Source organism: Leptonychotes weddellii, chromosome 15 (assembly GCF_054177405.1).
Source record: "Leptonychotes weddellii isolate Sample4059 chromosome 15, ASM5417740v2, whole genome shotgun sequence".
Lineage (NCBI taxonomy): Eukaryota > Metazoa > Chordata > Mammalia > Carnivora > Phocidae > Leptonychotes > Leptonychotes weddellii.
The window spans coordinates 32399553-32418969 of record NC_138383.1 but is presented as its reverse complement, the minus strand read 5'-3'; the positions used below and the strand labels follow the sequence as shown (position 1 = coordinate 32418969).

The window sequence follows — 19417 nt, the reverse complement described above, 5'->3', positions numbered from 1 at the left end:
AAATAAATAAATAAAAATCTTTAAAAAAATAAAAATAAAAGTGGAGACAACTCAAGTGTTCACGCAGGGGTGAATGGATAGATAAAATGTGGTCTATACACACAATGGAATAATATTCCGCCTTCAAGAGGAAGGACGTTCTGACAGGCTACAACGTGCATGAACCTTGAGGACGTTATGTGGAATGCAGTAAGCCAGTGATAAAAAGATCAGTGCTGCTTGATTCTACTTATATGGGGTATCTAGAGTAGTCCAAATCATGGAGACAGAAAGTAGGATGGTGGTCACTGAGGCTAGGAGAAGAGGAAATGAGTGGTTTAGTTTTGGTTTTTACAGGATAACAAAGTTCTGGAGATGGATGGTGATGATGGCAGCAAACAATGTGAATGTTCTTAATGCCACTCAGCTGGACACTTACAAATGGTTAGAATGAGGGGCGCCTGGGTGGCTCAGTTGGGCTCCCTGCTCAGCGGGGAGTCTGCTTCTCCCTCTCCCTCTGCCCCTCACTCCCACACCTCCTTGTGTTCTCTCTCTCTGTCAAATAAATAAATAGAATCTTTTAAAAAATGGTTAAAATGATAAATTTTATTCATGTATGTTTTAGCACAACTAGAAAAAAGTAACAGAGACTTCTTGGAAAAATTTGGAACATTTTAGAAATATGTAAAGATGAAAAAAAAAACGCTTACCTGTAACCCCCCCTCCAGATAATTATTATCACTGCCATATGTGTCTTTCCAGTCTTTTTTTTTTTTTTTTTTAAGATTTTATTTATTTCCTTAACAGAGAGAGAGAGAGTACAAGCAGGGAGAACGGCAGGCAGAGGGAGAGGGAGAAGCAGGCTCCCTGCAGAGCAGAGAGCCCCACTAGGGGCTGGATCCCAGGACTCTGAGATCATGACTTGAGCGAAGGCTGACACTTGACCAGCTGAAAGCCACCCAGCTGCTCCCTAGGTTCTTGATGTGGTTTTGACTTATTGTCGTAATGGTCAGCAAGTCATTCTTTTCCCGCTAGAACCACTGGGGGGTCCGACATGGCCTCACTCATACAGCTGGTGGCGAACAGGACACCCTGGGTTTTCTCTTTGTGGCCTCTCTAGAGGGCAGCTTGGGTGTCTGTCAAGCATGGTGGCTGCATTCTCAATGGACCAGCCCCAATGTGCAAGTGCTTTTAAGCTCCTGGGAGTGCTGTAAGTCCCATGACCAACCTGGGGCCAGAGTGGAAGAGATGGACCCTAAAAAGGGGTGGTTCTGTTGGCGGCCACAGCGTCCTTGGGAAGTAGAGAGCTGCTGGACATCTCTGCTAAAGAATTCTTCCAAATACTGATTTCAAATCCATCTCTTTGTAGCTTCCATTCCCCTCTGAGCCCAGTTCTGCCGTCTGGAGCCTCACAGAATAAGTCAGTTCTCTCACCCTTGTGACCCACCCTTATCTGGAAACAAACTATCAAGTCCACGGATGACTTTCCTTGTCCAGTTAGAGATAGCCTCAACTTTCATCCTTCATTTATATGACATTTTTGGGAGATCTTTCCTTTTCCGCCTGCCTGCCTGCCTCCCTCCCTCATTGCCTACCTGCTTGCTTCCCTGCCTCTCTGCTTCCCTCCTTGCCTGCCTCCCTGCCTGCCTCCCTGCCTCTCCCCATGCCCGCCTGCCTCCCTGCCTGCCTTTGGCTCCAACCTTAGAATGAGAGCAAAATTACCTAAGATGTAGAGAAGTCAGACAGGGCAAAAGCAGGAAAAAGCATTTACCTTTTAATCCCTCAGTGGGCAGGGAAGATGTGGCATCCCATCTGAGGCTTGAATTCAGGCCCCCGGCATGCCTGGATCTTCAGGGAGTAAGATATCTGTAAGGAGTATGAATTTCTTTTCAGGAAAACATTTTGTTAAATCAGTTTATTAAAAGCTACATGAAGTGCCCCTGGCTCCCTGCCAGTCATGCCTAGGAATAAGGAACTTTCTAAGAACCAGAGCTGTTCAAGTACGCGTGAGCTGCGGTAGAAGTCAGGGCGCAGTGCAGAGTGGCTGGAGGTCCACTTGGGGGTATTGTCTAGGGATTTCTCTCCCCTTTTTGGGGGTGAGATGGGCAATACTATACCCTCCTGGGAAATTCCAACATCCAGGAAGCAGTGGATTCCGTATTTCCGGAGTCCTTCTGGAAGCTTCTGCCATTGCTGGTCCTATAGATCTGAGACTCCCTCCTCTCTCTTTACCCCTGTCATCTCCTTCCTCAGACACCAAGAAGGACCTGAAGCAGATCACCAGCCACCTGCTCGACATGCTGGTCAGTAAGAAGGTGTCTGGCCAGGGCAGGGATCAGGCCCTGAACCTGCTCAATAAGAATGTTCCTAGGAAGGACCTCGCCATTCACGACAACTCACGTACCATCTATGTGGTGGATAACGGTGAGGAGGCGGGAGGGTCGGGGGCTCACTCCAGCCTTTTGAGTGGGCACCAGGATCTCTGGCGCTGAGCAGAAAACAGAAGAGGTATGGCCCTTGCCTGGGACAAGGCATTAGCAGTTAGGAACCACCAGGGGCTGGTGAAGATACAGATCAAGGCGCAGCTCTGAATTCAGGGCCTGAACACACCCAGAAAATGTCCAAACACACTGAAAAACACCTGGACAGAGCTACCTCACCACGGGGGACCATGCCAAAGACAAACAGGACTCCCCCAGCCATGGGGTAATGTTCCTGAAGTCTTGGTGTTGGCAAAATACTCCACGGCCTTCTAGAAGGGAGAAACGGCATCAAGTCTCCTATATATAAAGCACAGGAATGAGGTTCCAGCAGATAGTCCCTATCTATCTGGTCAGCTCCAGGGTGTTACACCTCTCCCAAATCAACTTTAGTTGTTCGGGAGTCATACCCATGGCTTTATAATCTACTGTGATGACCTCCACAGGTTTAATAGGGCATAGATCATCCTTTGTTCTAAAGGCTCAGATTAGCTTTACCCCTTTGAAATGGATCTTCTTTTGATATTGCACTTCCTTGTTTGGTTTTCACAGGTCTCAGCAAAGTGTACAGTAACAGATTACTCTAGCTTATAAACCTCCTCCCTCAGCACCTCCCCTCCCCTCCCCAGTCCCAGTCTTTTCTGCATGTATTTCAAAGGGGGAACCATAGACCTCTTTCTCTCTTCACTAGGACCGAGGTCCAACCACACAGTTAAGGGCAAGGGCAGGTGGGGAGCAATATTTGTTATTCGAGGCACCAAAATAAAGAGCTCTTGGGTAAAAATAATGTGGACTCACGAATCCTGTTACACTAGTAAAAAGCTGCCTTTTTACTAGTGTAAAAAGTACACTGGGAGTACATTGTATGAGCTGGTCTGGGAGACTTGCACTGGGGAGCCATCAGAACATCCAGCGTCAAGTGAGCTTTTGGGTTCAGGGAGGGGCGGTGATGGATGAGGACAAGGTCCAGAGTGTTCTAGCAGAAGAGGAATGAGATGCTCAAGGCAAGGGTGGGAATGGAAGGGCAGTGCGGGGGCTGAGGTTGGGGAGGTGGTGGCTGGTAGAGCAGGTGCATTCAGTGGCTCTCTCTGAGAGCTAGGCTGGGGAGTTTGGGTTGGTTCATCAACCCCCTTCCATGACTCCCCAGCCCTGCCAGTGCTTCTGTGGGGTGGTAAAGCATGCACGACAGAAAACATACTGCTGAGCACTTTTAATTGCCTCCTAGCGTCCAGAGTTTCATGCCTCCCAGCATCTACCTTGAGTGCTCTTCCTCCCCGCTTACCTGCGCCAGCTAAGGTCAGACCAACTCGTAGCCACTCCTAAAACCTGGCTCTGAAGTCAAGCTTTCAATTGTCCCAGAGGCAGCATGACATAACGGTTAATATCATGGGCTTTGAAGTCAGGCATGGCTGGGACGGTGTCCTTGCTGTGTCACTTACCAGCTGCGTGATCTTGGGCAACTTACTTGACTTCTCCGTGTCTTGGTTTTTCTGCTCTGAAAAAAGAACGGGAATAATGATTTTTAACCAGGGGGTTTTTGTTAGGATTAAACGAGGTAACGTGTATAAAGCTCTTGGCACATAGTAAGTGCTCAGAATCACTTACAGCTCTTAACTTTGTTGGAGCAAATTACCCCATCTGTGGTGTCATAACTCTGTCCTTATCACACCTTCTGTCCTTATCATAGGTTATTGTAATCTTTATATGACTGTTCCTTATTGCATTGTGAACATTTTGAGGAGAGGATTACATCCTTAATTTCAGTATTTGCTACCTAAAAGGTGCTAATTTGTTTATTCATGTATTCGCTCATTTATTCAACAGGTATGTAATGATTGGATTAGCCTAATGGGTAATAGGAAGTCAGTGAAGATTCTTCAATAGAAGAGAGGAGAAGCGGTAGTAATAACAAATAGCAAATGTAGCATTTACTAAATAAATAATAAATGTTCATTGAGTGATGATGACATGTCTGGATTGGCCCCAGGCAGCTTCCATACATGATCTCATTGAGTCCTCAAACGCTCTGCTGTAGGTAGAGTATGGTTCCCATTTTACAGAAATGAGGCCTGAGGAAGAGAGAATATCAGATAGTATTTGAGGAAGGTTATACATCAACCCACAGAATGTCAGCACTTGTACAGTCCCCTGAGATCAACTCGTCCTAATTTTGTAAATGTGAAAATAGAAGCCCAGCCACAGTGGGAGGTGAATTGCTCACCTAGGGGCAGAGTCAGGTGTAGAATGTGGGTCTCCTGGCCCCATGCCAGTGTCCTTCACTCTGGGTAAGCCGTGTGCTGCCTAAAGGCACACTGGAGAGAAGCTGGTGTTAAGACAACCGAATAAGATGGTGTGTTTGTGAGGACAGACCCCAGCAGATCTGCCATCATCTGTCCTGCAGGCCTGAGGAAGATCCTGAAGGTGGTGGGGCAGGTTCCAGATTTGCCATCCTGCCTGCCTCTGACCGACAACACCCGCATGCTGGCCTCTATCCTCATCAACAAGCTCTACGATGACCTTCGCTGTGACCCAGAGCGCGACCACTTCCGCAAGATCTGTGAGGAGTACATCACGTGAGTCTCATGGGATCACTCTCTGTGTTAGTTATCGATGTCACCCCCAAATTTAGCAGCTTGAAGTTATAGTAACCATTCATTCTTTCACAATATGACAGCAGTTTGGGAGTGGCTAGGCTGCCTGGATCTGGCTTTGGGGCTCTCAGGAACTTACAGGCACATGTCGGCCTGGGCTGCCGTCATCTGAAGGCTTGACTGGGGCTGGAAGATCTGCTTCCAAGATGGCGCGCTCTAATGGCTGGTTGTTGACAGGAGGCCTCCGTTCCTCCTGGTGTGGACCTGTCCACAGTTGCTTGAGTATCATTACCGTTTGGTAGCTGGCTTCCCCAGAGTGAGCGGATCAGAGAGAACGAGGCAGAAGTGGCAATGTCTTCTATAACCTAGCTCCGGAAGTCACACAGATCACTTCCACACATTCTCTTCGTGAGAGGCGAGCCACGAGCATGGTCTACATTTCAGAGGAGGGAGTTAGGCTCTACCTTTTGCACGGAGGAGCGTCAAAATATTTTTGGACTTATTTTAAACCTATCACAAGCGCCTGCAGTTGAAAGAACAAATTTCAGCTTATCCAAGACGGAGACCTGGTGCTGTCGAGACTTTAAGCACTCTGCGGCCTCGCAGAGCCTAGACAGCAGCCTGGGACCCTCAACAGTGGCCTTCTGGTCTTCGCACTGCCACTGTGCCATCGCTGTGACTCAGATGCTCCGAGTCTCTTTTTTATGTGTCCCCTTCCTTCTCTCACTGCTACACCATCTTTTAACCCTTTATTCCAATGATCCTCATGCTTGTCAATTATTCAGACTTCTGGGACCCTCCCGCCTTGACTCAGTAGTCTGGGCTGTGGCTCAGGAAGCTACAAGTTTAAAAAGTATCCCAAGTGAGTCTTGGGGGGGTGGAGACACTCTGCTTTTCCTTTCTCCCTTCCAGGAGTTGGCAAACTTTTCCTCTAAAGGACCAGAGTAAATATTTTACATTTGGTGGGATGTGCAGCCCTCTGTTGCATATTAAAAAAACAAAACAAAACAAAAAACAAACAAACAAAAAAACCCTTTAAACTGTAAAAACCATTCTCAGCCTCCCAAATTTGGCCAAGCAGCCAAAGTTTGTCAGCTCCTGTTCCAACCCGTACCTTCCGTCCCTGCCTGGATCAGTCACTGAGCCTGAGCGGGTGGGGTCACCTCCTGCAGCAGAGGTGCCTGAGGTGGGCCCTCCCCAAGGGTGTAAGCCACCCTGCTTCACCAGGCACTGCGGCAGGGGCGGGTGGAAGGAGCCGAGAAGGCAGACCCTGACCGATTATGAAAGGCTCTGGTTTCCCTGGCACGGAGTGGGCATCGGAACTGGAGGGGCTCTCTGAGCTTCCAAAGCCGACCCTCTCCCCCACAGGGACTTGCCCAGGTCACCCAGCCTGCCAGCAGCAGATGCGGGATCACAGCCCAGGTCTCCCAGTCTGGCTCGGTGTGGCCTTCTCCTGCCCAGACTACGCCGCCTTCTTTCTTCCCATTCATCACACTATGCACTTCTGGTCCCTCACATCAGACCGACCTGGGCAGATCATGGGAAGATCAGAAGACTTGTCATCTCTGACATCCCCACATGGAGATTCTCCCATAGAGTAGAGAGAGTCGATTCCAAAAGCAAGGCAGACCTTTCATTTGCTAGTGGGGGGGCGGGGTGCTGGGACCAGATGGGGGAGCAAGCAGCTCAGGCTACTGCATGACTTGGTCACACTGCAGAGTGATGCCGTGTGCCGGGCACCACGGTACCCTTCCGTGTTGGTGTGGCTGCAGTACTGTCCCGCTAGACATCCCAGCTGCTGGGAAGCCCGTGCACTGACAGCCCTCGCCTGTAACCTCTCTTGGGGACCTCCCTCAGCTGGAGACAGTCCCCAGGGCGGCCAGCATCCAATGACGCATCCCTACTCCCAGCTGGAAACAACTCTGGAATGTGTCCCCACTGTAGCACTCATCACAGGCTGAGGCTTTATGCTGACTGAGTTGCAGCCCAACGTGTCCCTCTGCCCAGTCTCGCTTCCTTCCGTTCTCCAACGTGAGCTGATCCCAAGAGTTCTCCCTCAAAAACTTCCTACATGTCAATCCCCATCCATCTGAGTGTGCTTCTTGGGGACACAACCCATGGCATGTCTGTTATATCACTTACCCTCACCGTAACTCTGATAAGTAGTAGTACTATACCATCAGTTTCTAGATCAAGAAGCTGAGGCTCAGAGAGGTTCAGTAAATTGCCCAAGGTCACACAGCACATGAGTGGTGGATCCGAGATGTGAATTCAAGTCTGTCTGCCCCCAAATCCCACACTCTTCCCACCCACCTCAGCCAGTTCTCTTGACCACCTTGCCCTCTGTTTTAGGGGCAAGTTTGACCCCCAAGACATGGACAAGAACGTGATTGCCATTCAGACGGTGTCAGGGATCCTGCAAGGCCCCTTTGACCTGGGCAATCAGCTGTTAGGACTAAAAGGTGTGATGGAGCTGATGGTAGCGCTGTGCGGCTCGGAGCGTGAGGTAGACCAGCTGGTGGCCGTGGAGGCCCTCATCCACGCGTCCACCAAGCTTAACCGCGCAACCTTCATCATCACCAATGGCGTGTCACTGCTCAAAGAGATCTACAAGACCACCAAAAGCGAGAAGATCAAGATCCGCACACTGGTGGTGAGTGTTGGCACCAGATACAGTGCAGGGCACCAGGGACGCCAGGATGAACAGGGCATGGCCCCTATCTGGGAGAAGTCCACGCTGTAGGGGGCACTCGGACCCACCCACGGGCCCCTGCAGAGCAGGGTGAAAGAAGGAGGCTCTGAGAACGGAAATTCAGAATGGCGGGCCCTTACTGTATAATCCCGGGGACATTTGCCTCCATGCTTTTGAACGACGCTAACCCTGAGGAGCTTCTGTCCAACCAGTATTTTCAAAGCAAACTCTAAAAAGTCAGTTTGTGTCCTTAATCAGTTTCTGGATGGCACAGTTCACCTGTTTCAATGTTTCCGATTTCATTTTACAGAAAGTCTTTCCATGGGTCTTTTATGTTGCTTGTATACCATTACAGTGACAACTTGAGCCACTGATGTGTTTTCCTGTTTATATCAATTTTTAAAGGACTAATTATAGCTTCTGCCATCATGAGTTTTCTCTTATGGAAGGCACGTTTTCCTAATATGAGTGCAATTCTCCTGGGTAAAATTCTGCACGTCTAAATTCGTTACCCACAAGGTCTGATTTCTGTGCCAGTTTTTGTACGAGAATAACCTTCACCGTTGCAGTTTCAGATAAGATGAGTATTGTCTTGTGCTTTTTCTTCAAAACACTAAACATCAGTGGGGTCCAAATGGCGATAGAAACGGGCAGGGTGCAAAAGTCCAGCTTCGTGGGACGCCTGGGTGGCTCAGATGTTTTAAGTGTCTGCCTTCAGCTCAGGTCATGATCCCAGGGTCCCAGGGTCCTCTCCCTCTGCCTGCCACTCCCCCTGCTTGTGCTCTCTCTCTCTCTGACAAATAAATAAATAAAATCTTGGGAAAAAAAAGTCCAGCTTCGTGAGCATCTACCCTGTCTTAGAAGCTGAGCTCGGGGAAGGCATCTTGGAAGAGGTGACCCCTGAGCGGGGTTTTGTAGTAGGCATAGAGGTTTGTCCAAGCAAAGGTAAAGGGGCAAAGTGTTCCAGCCACAGGGACCTGTTTGAGCAAGGCCTTTGTCCCCAAGTGTGTCTGACTCTACAAGCCTCTCCCTCCCCCCCCGCCCCCCCAGGGACTCTGTAAGCTTGGCTCCGCGGGAGGCACGGACTACGGCCTCAGGCAGTTTGCTGAAGGGTCCACAGAGAAGCTGGCCAAACAGTGTCGCAAGTAAGGGGGTCCTACTTCCTCAAGCCCGCCACCTCCTCTCTGGGATGGGCTCCAGAGGACGCCACATTGTGAAAGGCCCCCCACCTACTACCCACTACCCTGAAATGGCTTCATCTCTTGACCTGAGCCCCAGCACCCCTGCCCAGTGCTCTTCCTCCCCAATTTCCAGGTGGCTGTGCAGTGCATCCATAGATACCCGGACCCGGCGATGGGCAGTGGAGGGCCTGGCCTACCTCACGCTAGATGCCGACGTGAAAGACGACTTGGTCCAGGACATCCCTGCCCTGCAGGCCATGTTTGAGCTGGCCAAGGCAAGTGTGGCCCTGACCTCTGGCCTCAGGAAAGGTCTCCTGGGTTCAGGCTCACAGGGTCCTCCGCTGAGCCTGGGAAATGAGACTCCCGGCTCTGGCCCTCCTACCCATGTAAACCAGATTGATTATTTCCCCCTGTCTGGCCCTTATTTTACCTGACCATAAAATGGGCTCATGACTCTTCATGGCTTCCAGGCAGTGGGAAGATGAATGAGAGGATGGTATTTTTTCCTGGGACCCTCAGGAAGTGAGGTCTTGAGGGACTGAGAGGCAGTGCTTAGCCCTTTCTGGGTCCCTTCCTCCTTCCCAGCGCCTCCCAGACTCCTTTCCTCCTCTGCTAGGCTAATGCCCTGGCTCTTTTCCACCACCAAAGGGAGGAGAGGAGGGAGGGAGTTTCCGTGGGGGCCAGACCAGAGGTGTCCAGTCCCTACCCTACCCCCACCAAAGCGTGCTGGCCTGGGCTTTTGAAAGAGGCACACTCAGGGGGCCCCCACCCATGCTCTCAGGGGCGCTGTTGCAGGTGCAGGAGAAACTTCTGCCCACCCTGCATGAGCAGAGCCAGCTCCCAGTTCCTCCTCCCTCCTCCCTCTCCTGCCACCTGCTCTTCTCCAAGCTGGGCTACATCAGCCACACTCCTCCCAAACCAACTCACCGGCCCGGCCAGGGAGCCGTCCTGGAAGCAGAGATGTTTTCTAAAGTTTCCTTTCTGCCTTTCTCCTCCTGCCCCCCCACCCCGTAACTCCAGACTACTGATAAGACCATCCTGTACTCAGTGGCCACCACCCTGGTGAACTGCACCAACAGCTACGATGTCAAGGAGGTCATCCCTGAGCTGGTGCAGCTCGCCAAGTTCTCCAAGCAGCACGTGCCCGAGGAGCACCCTAAGGTAAGGCTAGGGATGATGCTGGAGGGGTCCCTGCCACCAGGCTGCCAGAGAGGTGAACGGAAAGGTAGTGATGTCTGGGTGCTGTGTGTGTGTGTGTGTGTGTGTGTGCATGCTTGGAGGACTTGGCATAGGACACAGAAAAATTGAAGAGGATCATGGATACATTTCCCCCATTAAGTGGTGCTCATTCCCCCCCCAGTTTTAATGTTTTACGCGGGGTGGGGGGGTGAAGATCCAGCCATTTGTAGTCTGAAAATCAAATGGAGCCTTGATGAACGTTTATGTTGTTAGTTTCACGGACCTCAGACAGTGTATTTTATGTTTCCAACACTTACGGAACTTTTGTTTCCTGGGATATCTAGATTTGGGGCTATGGGTACTAAGTAGGAATAATGAGAGGCAGAGAGATGCCGGTCAGCAGTAGCCCAGATGTCACAAACCCCCTTGGGGCCCTCCCCAGGGATCCCCTGAACTCAAGGGTATGCTTTGTATGTGGTTTAAATATGAATGTACATGCATTGTGTTTCCAGCCTGTAAAAGATTTGTTTAAATGGTCAACGTAATATAACCATATTGCAAAACAAACAAAAAGGTGGACAGCAGAGAAAAGAAAATGACTACTCATAATGACATCATCTCCCCTTGACCACTATCAGCATTTTGGTATATTATATTACCTACCAGAGGCTGTTTTTCTCTGTGCATCTTTTCTCTTTTCATAGTTATAATCAGAATGTTGTTATTATTTTGTGCCCAATTTTGGGAAAATACTTTAGGTGTTTTCATATTGCTATGCCATTATTTTTTTTTAAGTTTTTATTTAAATTCCAGTTAGCTTACAGTGTAATATTAGTTTCAGGTGTAGAATTTAGTGATTCAACACTTCCATACATCACCCGGTGCTCATCACGACAAGTGCCCTCCTTAATCCCTGCCACCTGCTATGTCGTTCTAGGAATCAGTTTTTAAGATTTTATTTTTTTAAATTTATTTATTTGAGAAAGAGAATGAGATAGAGAGAGCACAAGAGGGGGGAGGGTCAGAGGGAGAAGCAGACTCCCCGCTGAGCAGGGAGCCCGATGCGGGACTCGATCTCGGCACTCCGGGATCATGCCCTGAGCCAAAGGCAGTCGCTCAACCAACGGAGCCACCCAGGTGTCCCCCCCTCTTTTTTTTTTTTTAATCAGAATCAGTTTTTAAAGCTGCATAGTGGTTCATGCAGGCAAGGGTATATAGCATATTCTGCTGCTGTAAAGTTCAAATGTGGCTTCTAGAGATTGCACATGACGGCCAGTGTCTTTCCAGCCACTTCAAGAATTATCTGTAGAGACTGTTCAACCCTGGGGCAGACTTTGGATTTCCAGCACAATCCAATCCATTGTTAGGTCAACTTTATCTGCTCCCTATCCCCTCTCCCTCCTGCCTAATCCCCCAACTCCCCCATCCAACTCCTCCCCTCCCCCCACCAATAAAAAGCCAACCTTTTGCAAAAAAGGGAATATTTGGGTCATCTAGGGTTTTGGATGATCTCTTTGATTTCACTTCTCTGTGAATGAAGATCTTTGGGGTGATTTTCTTGCCACACCAGCTGCTCAGGCTCTGTACTGGGAGTGGGGGAGGGGGCAAGGAAGAGGAGAACATGCCAGACACCCCCTTGGCTGTTGTTTGGGCAAAGGGAATCTGGAAGAGTATATCAGTTTCTAATTGCTGCGGTAACAAATTGCCACAAACGTAATGGCCTAAAATGACACAAACTTATTATCTTCCAGTTCTAAAACTTCCAGTGCTGACCTATTTCCAGGTCAGAAATCTAAAATCAGTCCCATTGGGCCAAAGTCAAGGTGGCAGTAGGGCTGGTTCCTTCTGGAGGCTCTGAGAAGATAATCTGTTTCCTTGTCTCTTTCAGCTTCTAGAAGCCACCTTCCTTGGCTAGTGACCTTAAATCACTCCAGCTTCTTGCTTCTGTTGCCACACCTTCTATTAACTCTGACCCTCCTGCGTCCCTCTTGTTGAGACCCTCGTGATTATATTGGGCCTACCCAGATAACCCAGGATTATCTCCCTGTCTCAAGATCCTTGATTTAATCCTATCTACAAAGTCCTTTTTTGCTGTGTAAAGTACCGGCCACAGGTTCTGGGGATTAGGACGTGGACATCTTTGGGGGCCATTATTCAGCCTGCCACTAGCAGTCAGAAATGCACCACCTTTAGTTCCCATATAGTTTGGACTGGTGCCCTGGCTCCTTCCCCACTGCCACCCTTTCGTCTCCCCAGGACAAGAAGGACTTTATAGACATGCGTGTGAAGCGGCTTCTGAAGGCTGGGGTCACCTCCGCGCTGACCTGCATGGTGAAAGCGGACAGTGCCATCCTCACCGACCAGACCAAAGAGCTGCTGGCCAGGTGGGGCTGCAGCGGGCCAGGGCTGGGGTCTGAGGGGTCTGGGGGGGAGACTGGGCGGGGATAGAGGTGGCAGGGGTGTAAATGAGCGAATGAGTCATTGGGGGCCTGGAGAGGAGACGGAAGGGGATCAACATCGAAAAGTGACGTGGTGGGGCAGGGATCACAGGTGGACGTTTGCATTGGGTGTAAAGAGGTCACTGTCCATCCTGGTTACCTGTTTGCCAGGCCCTCTGTGGCACCTGCTCTTCCAGACAAAAGGCACAGTTTCTGTGCAGTATGATGAGGAGGCAGACAGGCTCCCAGTTACGGTACAGTGGGGGAAACAGAGGGTGGGTTGGAGCACAAGCCAGACTGGAGGTAGGTGGGAGGGCAAACCAGGAAGGCTTCCTGGAGGATGTGACAACTCAGTGGAACCATGAGGGGAGACACGGAGTCACCGAAATGCCAGGGAGGAATGGTTCTGGGCAGAAGGGACAGCATCTACAGACACTGAGGACAGAGGGAGAAGGAGTGAATGAGATGGGGTTCTCCTACAGTATGTCTGAAGTATGGGGTGCACAGGAGGGTGCTAGTAAGACCAGAGAGGGGGACAAGAGCCAGATCATGGAGGTCCTGGGGTGCATCCAGGTTGAAGATTTTCTCCTGGTTGATGGGCAGCAAGGAGCCATTTGTTGTCTCCCCAAATAGGGAGAGAGTGGCTCTTTGCAGCCTCACTTGGCTTCACTTTCTCCCCAGCTCCTTATATCCATGGCAGTATCTGGCCAAGGTGGCTAATGCCGGGGGCAGCACTTTCTAGGGCTTCCCCAGGTCTGACTGGCTGGCCTGCGGATGCCTGGGAAGGGTGCACATTATGTGTCCTTCATCCTCGCCCTACAGGGTATTCCTGGCACTCTGCGATAACCCTAAAGACCGAGGAACCATTGTGGCTCAAGGTGGTGGCAAGGTAATTGGTGGGATAAGGTTTGCCATCCTAGAAGGTGATCCATGGGGAGGAGTGTGTGTGTGTGTGTGTGTGTGTGTGTGTGCAAGTACGCGCATGCTCTTTGCCTGGCCCAAGAATAATGTACCCTGTGCCCCAACCCAACCTCCTGGAATACTGTCCTATCTGTGCTCATAGCCCCAAACTGTCTTCTGCCTGATTTTATGGTGTGGAATCCCAGTTATCCTCCTTGCTATTGGAAGGAAGCCTGGTACAGATGCACAGACCATCGTGGACTTTGCTGTAGAAGATTGGTCTTTGCATTCTTGCTTGTCCCCTTTTTAGTTGCAGAACTTTGGGCAAATTACTCAAGCTCCCCGAGCCAGTTTCATCTGTAAAATGGGGGGGAAATTGCACAATCACTCTGCAGAACGTCACAAGGATTCCAGAAAATACACTTCAAGTTTTGGTTCGTAGTAGCCACTCAGGAAGTGGCTGCTGTGATGATTAGATTTGACTTAAGTCAGGGCATCAACACAGATCCATTTGTTTCTCCAAAAACCAGCAGTGTGGATGGGTGGCGGAGAGTGTAGGTGAAGACATCGAAGTGTGCCGGGAAGCAAGGGAGTGAATCCCTGATTCTGTATTTAATCGTTCTCTGTGATGCTCAAGCCTTGCTTGTACTGCAGAGGCGGACAGCTGGAGAGGGAGGGTGGGAAGAGAGGCCTTTGATGTCCATGACGGAGGAGTGACCGTGCCTTCTCTTGCAGGCGCTGATTCCCCTGGCCTTGGAGGGCACGGATGTGGGCAAGGTGAAGGCCGCCCACGCTCTGGCAAAGATCGCCGCCGTCTCTAATCCAGACATCGCCTTCCCGGGGGAACGGGTGGGTGCCAGGTGCCGGGGTGGGTGGGATGGGGCAATGGGAGGAGCCTCCTCTGCTCCCAGGGACCTTTCCCCTTGTCGCCCTACCCCCAGCCTGGGAGGGGGCATGGTGCCATCACAGAGAGGGCAGTGAACTGGAGGTGCCTGGACTCCAGGCTTGGCTCTGCTTCTGACTTAACAGGACTGTCCTCTTAGAAACTGGGGTTATCGCATCTGCAAAGTAAGGGAAACAGTCCTGCCTCTCAGGGTCATTGTGAAAGCTGCATCAGACAGTGGGTGCACAAGCATTTTGGAAATTCTAAAGCGGGGCACCTATAAATGGTAAGGTCTGGGGGCACATGGTCTCTGCCCGACCCACTTCTTGACCCTTCCACACAGGTGTATGAGGTGGTGCGGCCTCTCGTGAGTCTCCTGGACACACAGAGGGATGGGCTCCAGAACTACGAGGCTCTCCTGGGCCTCACGAATCTGTCTGGGCGGAGTGACAAACTCCGGTGAGTGAGGTGGGGAGGGAGGGAGCGGGGGTGGAGAGAGGCACCCCAGAAACTTCATATGTAGTGTGTGTGCTTTCCTCTGAGGACAGGATCGAAGGCAGGGGGTAGACATTTGCAGTGGAAGGGATTTGAGTTAGCCCATAGTGAACGTATGAAGGCAAAGGAGATCATAAAGACACTTCTTTCTGACTAAAGTAGTAAAAAAGATACCCAATGGATGGGTGGGGATTCCTTCCTGGGAGCAAGGGGATGGGGGAGAGAATTAGGTTATGATTCTTTCAGTTGCAAGGAGCAGAAAACTCAACTGCAACTGGTTTAAGCATAAAAGGAATTTAATGACTCATGTAAATAAAAGTCTGGGGTGACCAGATGCGGGTGTGGCTTGATGCAGGCGTTACAAAACTTCTCCACTTCCCTACTTTCTTTTCTTCTCTACTTTCCCTACTACTCCCCGCTTTCCTACTTCTGTCCACTTCTCCTGCCTGTGTTGTCTTAATTCTCAAATGGGCTCTTCCCCTCTGTCACGATCACAAGGGTCACTCCGGACCTCACATCTTCTTGGCTTCATGTCCAGCAGGAGAGAAAGAGTTTCTCTTCTGCAGCAAAAAAAACCAGAAGAATCTAGCCTGGTGACATGTTCATCCCACAGCCCATGGCTATGGCCAGGATGCTATGCTGTCATTTAGTTTATGCCCATTGGTGCCCTTCCTGGAACTGGGGGGCAGGATCAATGTCATCCAAACCATGTTGGCCGAGGATGTGGGAGGGAACCACCAGCAGGGCGGAATGGCCCTTGGGTGGCCAGAAACTCCAAGTGCTCAGTACGGAGGACTCAGTGGCCTCCTTTCCCTACCTCTCACACCCTAGGCAAAAGATCTTTAAGGAGAGGGCCTTGCCTGACATTGAGAACTACATGTTCGAGAATCATGACCAGCTGCGGCAGGCGGCCACTGAATGCATGTGCAATATGGTGGTGAACAAGGAGGTGAGGTGGGCTCGGGATGGGGGCGGGCTCAGGATGGGGGTGGGGAGTGATCTTGGCATGAAGAGTCAAGCCACACAGCAGGGCCTGGCATGAGATTGAGGGTTACAGTGGTATTAAGGTAGCATTTTGCCAGAGAACCCAGGAACCCCTGTATTTCTCCTGGAGTGCAGCCCCCTTCCCTGTAGGGACCCTGAGAAGAATATATGTACCAAGGAGACAAGGAAAACACACAAAATAGTATTGTTCCTAGCTAAGGGTTTAACCCCTAGCTTGAGCTGGGTGAGATGGAAGGTACCATTTCCATAAGTTACTTATGTCTGAATAATCTTGTAGCAGAGAAGGATATAAGACCAGGGCCTCTTAGAGGCCAAAAGAGGCTAGACCACTTACATTTTATCGAAGCTCCCCATACATAACAAAATGAAGAAAAGCAAACACAGATACAAACAATTTTAGGATATTTTAAATGTTAACATTTAATGAACTATTGCTGTTCCCGTGGAAACTGCAATGCACTGTAACTGTGTTCTTCACAGAGTAATTATAGGATTTATATAAATAAAATGAATTCAAAACATGCCAATAGCTTCACGGTCCAGTAATGGGGAGAAATTATAACCATATGGTGAATGAATGTCTTCTTCTTTCCGTCCTGCCAGAGTAATGCTATGCCTGTAGGTATAACCTCATCAGGGGTAACAATAGGGCCAAATCTGAGGCCCTTCATGAACATGAGGCCCAGGCTAAGTGGCCCTTTTGGGCCCTCATATAGGGCTTAGTGGGAGACCCGTTCTCTTTGCTCTCAATTCTTACCTCAAGGTCTTGGATCTTCCCACTGGTATAGAATGAAAACCCAACCCATGAAAGCCTGTCGAAGTAAAATAAATCAAATCAAATCAAATCAATCAATCAATCAATCAATCAATCTAAACAGGATCCACCGGGGAGCTGGCCTGAGGCTGGCCTGGGGGGCTGGCAGCCTCGTGGGAGAAGAGAGTATATCCAAAGAAAGAGGAGGGGAAGGACGATGGGAAGGGGAGACAGGCTTCCTCTGGGAACATCAGCTGCTACAACCCAAATCAAAATAAAGCGGTCCCAACAGGATAGAAATTCATTTCTCACTCACATCACTTCTTGCTCACGTTTGGATCCAGTGGCTTTCTTCTAAGCAATGACTTGTATCCAGGCTTCTTCAACCATCAAGAACTATCCGCAACCCCCCACCCTAAAAAAGAACTGTCTCCCTCTCTGCCACTCTGGGAGTGGTCTCCACTTGAATGAGGAGAGAGACCACAGGAAAGGCCCCTATAGTTCTCCGCCATGGTGGCCTGGAAGCGACACCTATCACTTCCTCTCACATTCCATGATGAGAACTAGTTTATGGCCACATCTACATGTGAGAGGAGGGGGATGTAGTCCTTTGGGGGTATCTGCTTCCCAGTCACCACTGTGCCCCATGCACTGACCATCTCTGTCATCCTCTTGCCTCTGAGGACCACTGCTCCAGCTTCAGGGAGATGCAGGGGGAGGGTCATAACCTGGGCAGCCATGACCGACCTTTGACCCTTTTAGAGCGCCACTTCTAGGAAACCTGACCCAACAAAATGCCCTTAAATGTGACCAACCAGATTTTACTGTGGAGCAGGTGGTGGTGGGGGGGGGGATCAGTGAACTCTGAGACATATCAGGGCCCTGGGCCCTAAGAGGCTCTACTCCTGGCTTTAGGGTCCTTGGGAAGCCCGTCCCTCTCCTGTTGAATGGTACAGCAGCTCTCCCTCTGTCCCCTGCTCTTGTCCAACCCCTGCGCCTCCAGGGACTGCAAAGTCATTTTATGGCAGACCCTGAAGGCCCGTCTGTTGTGGGAGAAGCATACCAGGCTTCCCCAAAGAGAAGTGAAACATGGCTCTTTGGGCAACATCTACTGTTCGTGGGTGTGTGCCTGCCCTTTCCCCTGGTGTGGGTAGCTGAATGCAAACAGGAGCGGTGCCACAGGCTGTATGGAGAACCCCTAAACCCTCTTTAACTTCGTACCTGGAGGAGTTTATAGCCCCTTTATCCAGCTAATCAGAGACTTCCTGGGGGAGGTGGCATGGGCGAGCTGCTCAGAGGAAAGCTCCAAAGAATCTTGGGTCAGAGAACATGGCTTCAGGTACCTCTTTCCCTCTCCAGGCTGGCAGGTGGGGGAATTTTTCTCTGAGCCACGTACCCGCCTTGCTCCCATATAGGTACAGGAGAGGTTCCTGGCTGATGGGAATGACCGGCTGAAGCTGGTGGTGCTGCTCTGCGGGGAGGATGATGACAAGGTGCAGAATGCGGCCGCAGGGGCGCTGGCCATGCTGACGGCAGCTCATAAGAAACTGTGCCTCAAGATGACCCAAGTGGTGAGAGCGGGTCCTGGGGGCAGGAAAGGGACTGCCTTGTGTGATCCTCTGCGGGAAGACCAGCCTCCGCGCTAACACTTCCCAGGTCCCTGGGTATCTGTTCCTCCCACCTTAGAAGGAGGGTCTACACCGTGTGGCCTCTTACATCCATTGTGGGGACTTCCCACATGAGCTAACTTGGGTCCCTCCCACTGTAGTTTCACCCAGTGATTTTGGTGGTGCTTATAGCTCAGTACTTCAGAATGATAACAAGGAGGACCACACTAACACTAGCTACTGCTATGGCACCCCCGAGCTCCCCAAGAAGACCATGGACTTGGCGGGGGTACCGTAGGGAGCCTGTGGCTTGGCAAAGAGATGGCAGGTCCTCTTATGTGAACATGATGCTCAGATCCTTTGGTGGGACTGTGGCCGTCTCAGCAAAGTGGTATATGCGCAATCATGAACATGGCAGTGCAAAATGAAAATGTCTTCATTTCACCGAACTGAACTTAGTTTGTGGGCATCAAGTCCACTGAAGACAAAAAATGTAAGCATCTCAATTCAAATGTATTCAAGTCTGCTTTAAAGGTAGGCTCTTATTTATTTTTTTAAAAGATTTATTTATTTTAGAGAGAGTGAGCGCACACGGGGGGGGGGGAGGGAGGGAGAGAGAGAGAAGCTCAAGCAGACTCCCCACTGAGCAGGGAGCCCAAGGCAGGGCTCTGTCTCATGACCCTGAGACCATGACCTGAGATGAAATCAAGAGTCGGACGCTTAACCCACTGAGCCACGCAGGTTCCCCTGGCAGGCTCTTTTAGGTAGTCAGTTTAAGGTGTGTGTGTGTGTGTGTGTGTGCGCACACGCCTTCTCTGAGTTGCACAGGTGCTTATGCTGTTTGGCACCAGAGAAGGGTCTCTCTGCCAGATGTAGCTCTTCCTGGTTGGTCCTTGGGTTCTAGCATTGCCCCCTAAGACAAGTTTCTCAAAACTGTAAGGTGTGTGAGTCACCTGCAGGGCTGGTTAAAATACTTCCCCTAGCTATTCTGAATCAGTAGATTAGGTGGGGTGCTTCTGGCCTGGAGACCACACTTTGAAACCCCCGCGCTACAATGGCCTCTGCTGAAGTAACTGGTCACACAACTTCAATCAAGACTCCCACCGGGCGCTTTGTGACTCACCCACTTCCTGGGCTTTAGGTGATGCTCTAAACGTTTACATTTATTAAGTTATTCCATCCTCCCAACAACCCTGGGTGGTGGTATGGTTATTATTATTATTTTTTTTTTTT

The 19417-nt window shown here is 50.3% G+C and overlaps 1 protein-coding gene across 3 annotated transcripts in view; it reads left to right on the top strand.

The window, feature by feature from the left end:
• Positions 1-19394, top strand: part of UNC45B (unc-45 myosin chaperone B) — a 27982-nt gene extending 8588 nt beyond the window's left edge. For all 3 annotated transcript variants that reach the window (XM_081805349.1, XM_081805350.1, XM_081805351.1), the window contains exons 8-19: positions 2233-2403; positions 4861-5032; positions 7403-7703; positions 8793-8887; positions 9057-9198; positions 9944-10084; positions 12359-12486; positions 13363-13429; positions 14176-14289; positions 14667-14782; positions 15650-15767; positions 17993-19394. In XM_081805349.1, coding sequence (XP_081661475.1) covers positions 2233-2403; positions 4861-5032; positions 7403-7703; positions 8793-8887; positions 9057-9198; positions 9944-10084; positions 12359-12486; positions 13363-13429; positions 14176-14289; positions 14667-14782; positions 15650-15767; positions 17993-18223 — 1796 coding nt within the window. In that variant the 3' untranslated portion in view covers positions 18224-19394. The remainder of the gene's footprint in view (positions 1-2232; positions 2404-4860; positions 5033-7402; positions 7704-8792; positions 8888-9056; positions 9199-9943; positions 10085-12358; positions 12487-13362; positions 13430-14175; positions 14290-14666; positions 14783-15649; positions 15768-17992) is intronic.
• Positions 19395-19417: the final 23 nt, after the last annotated feature.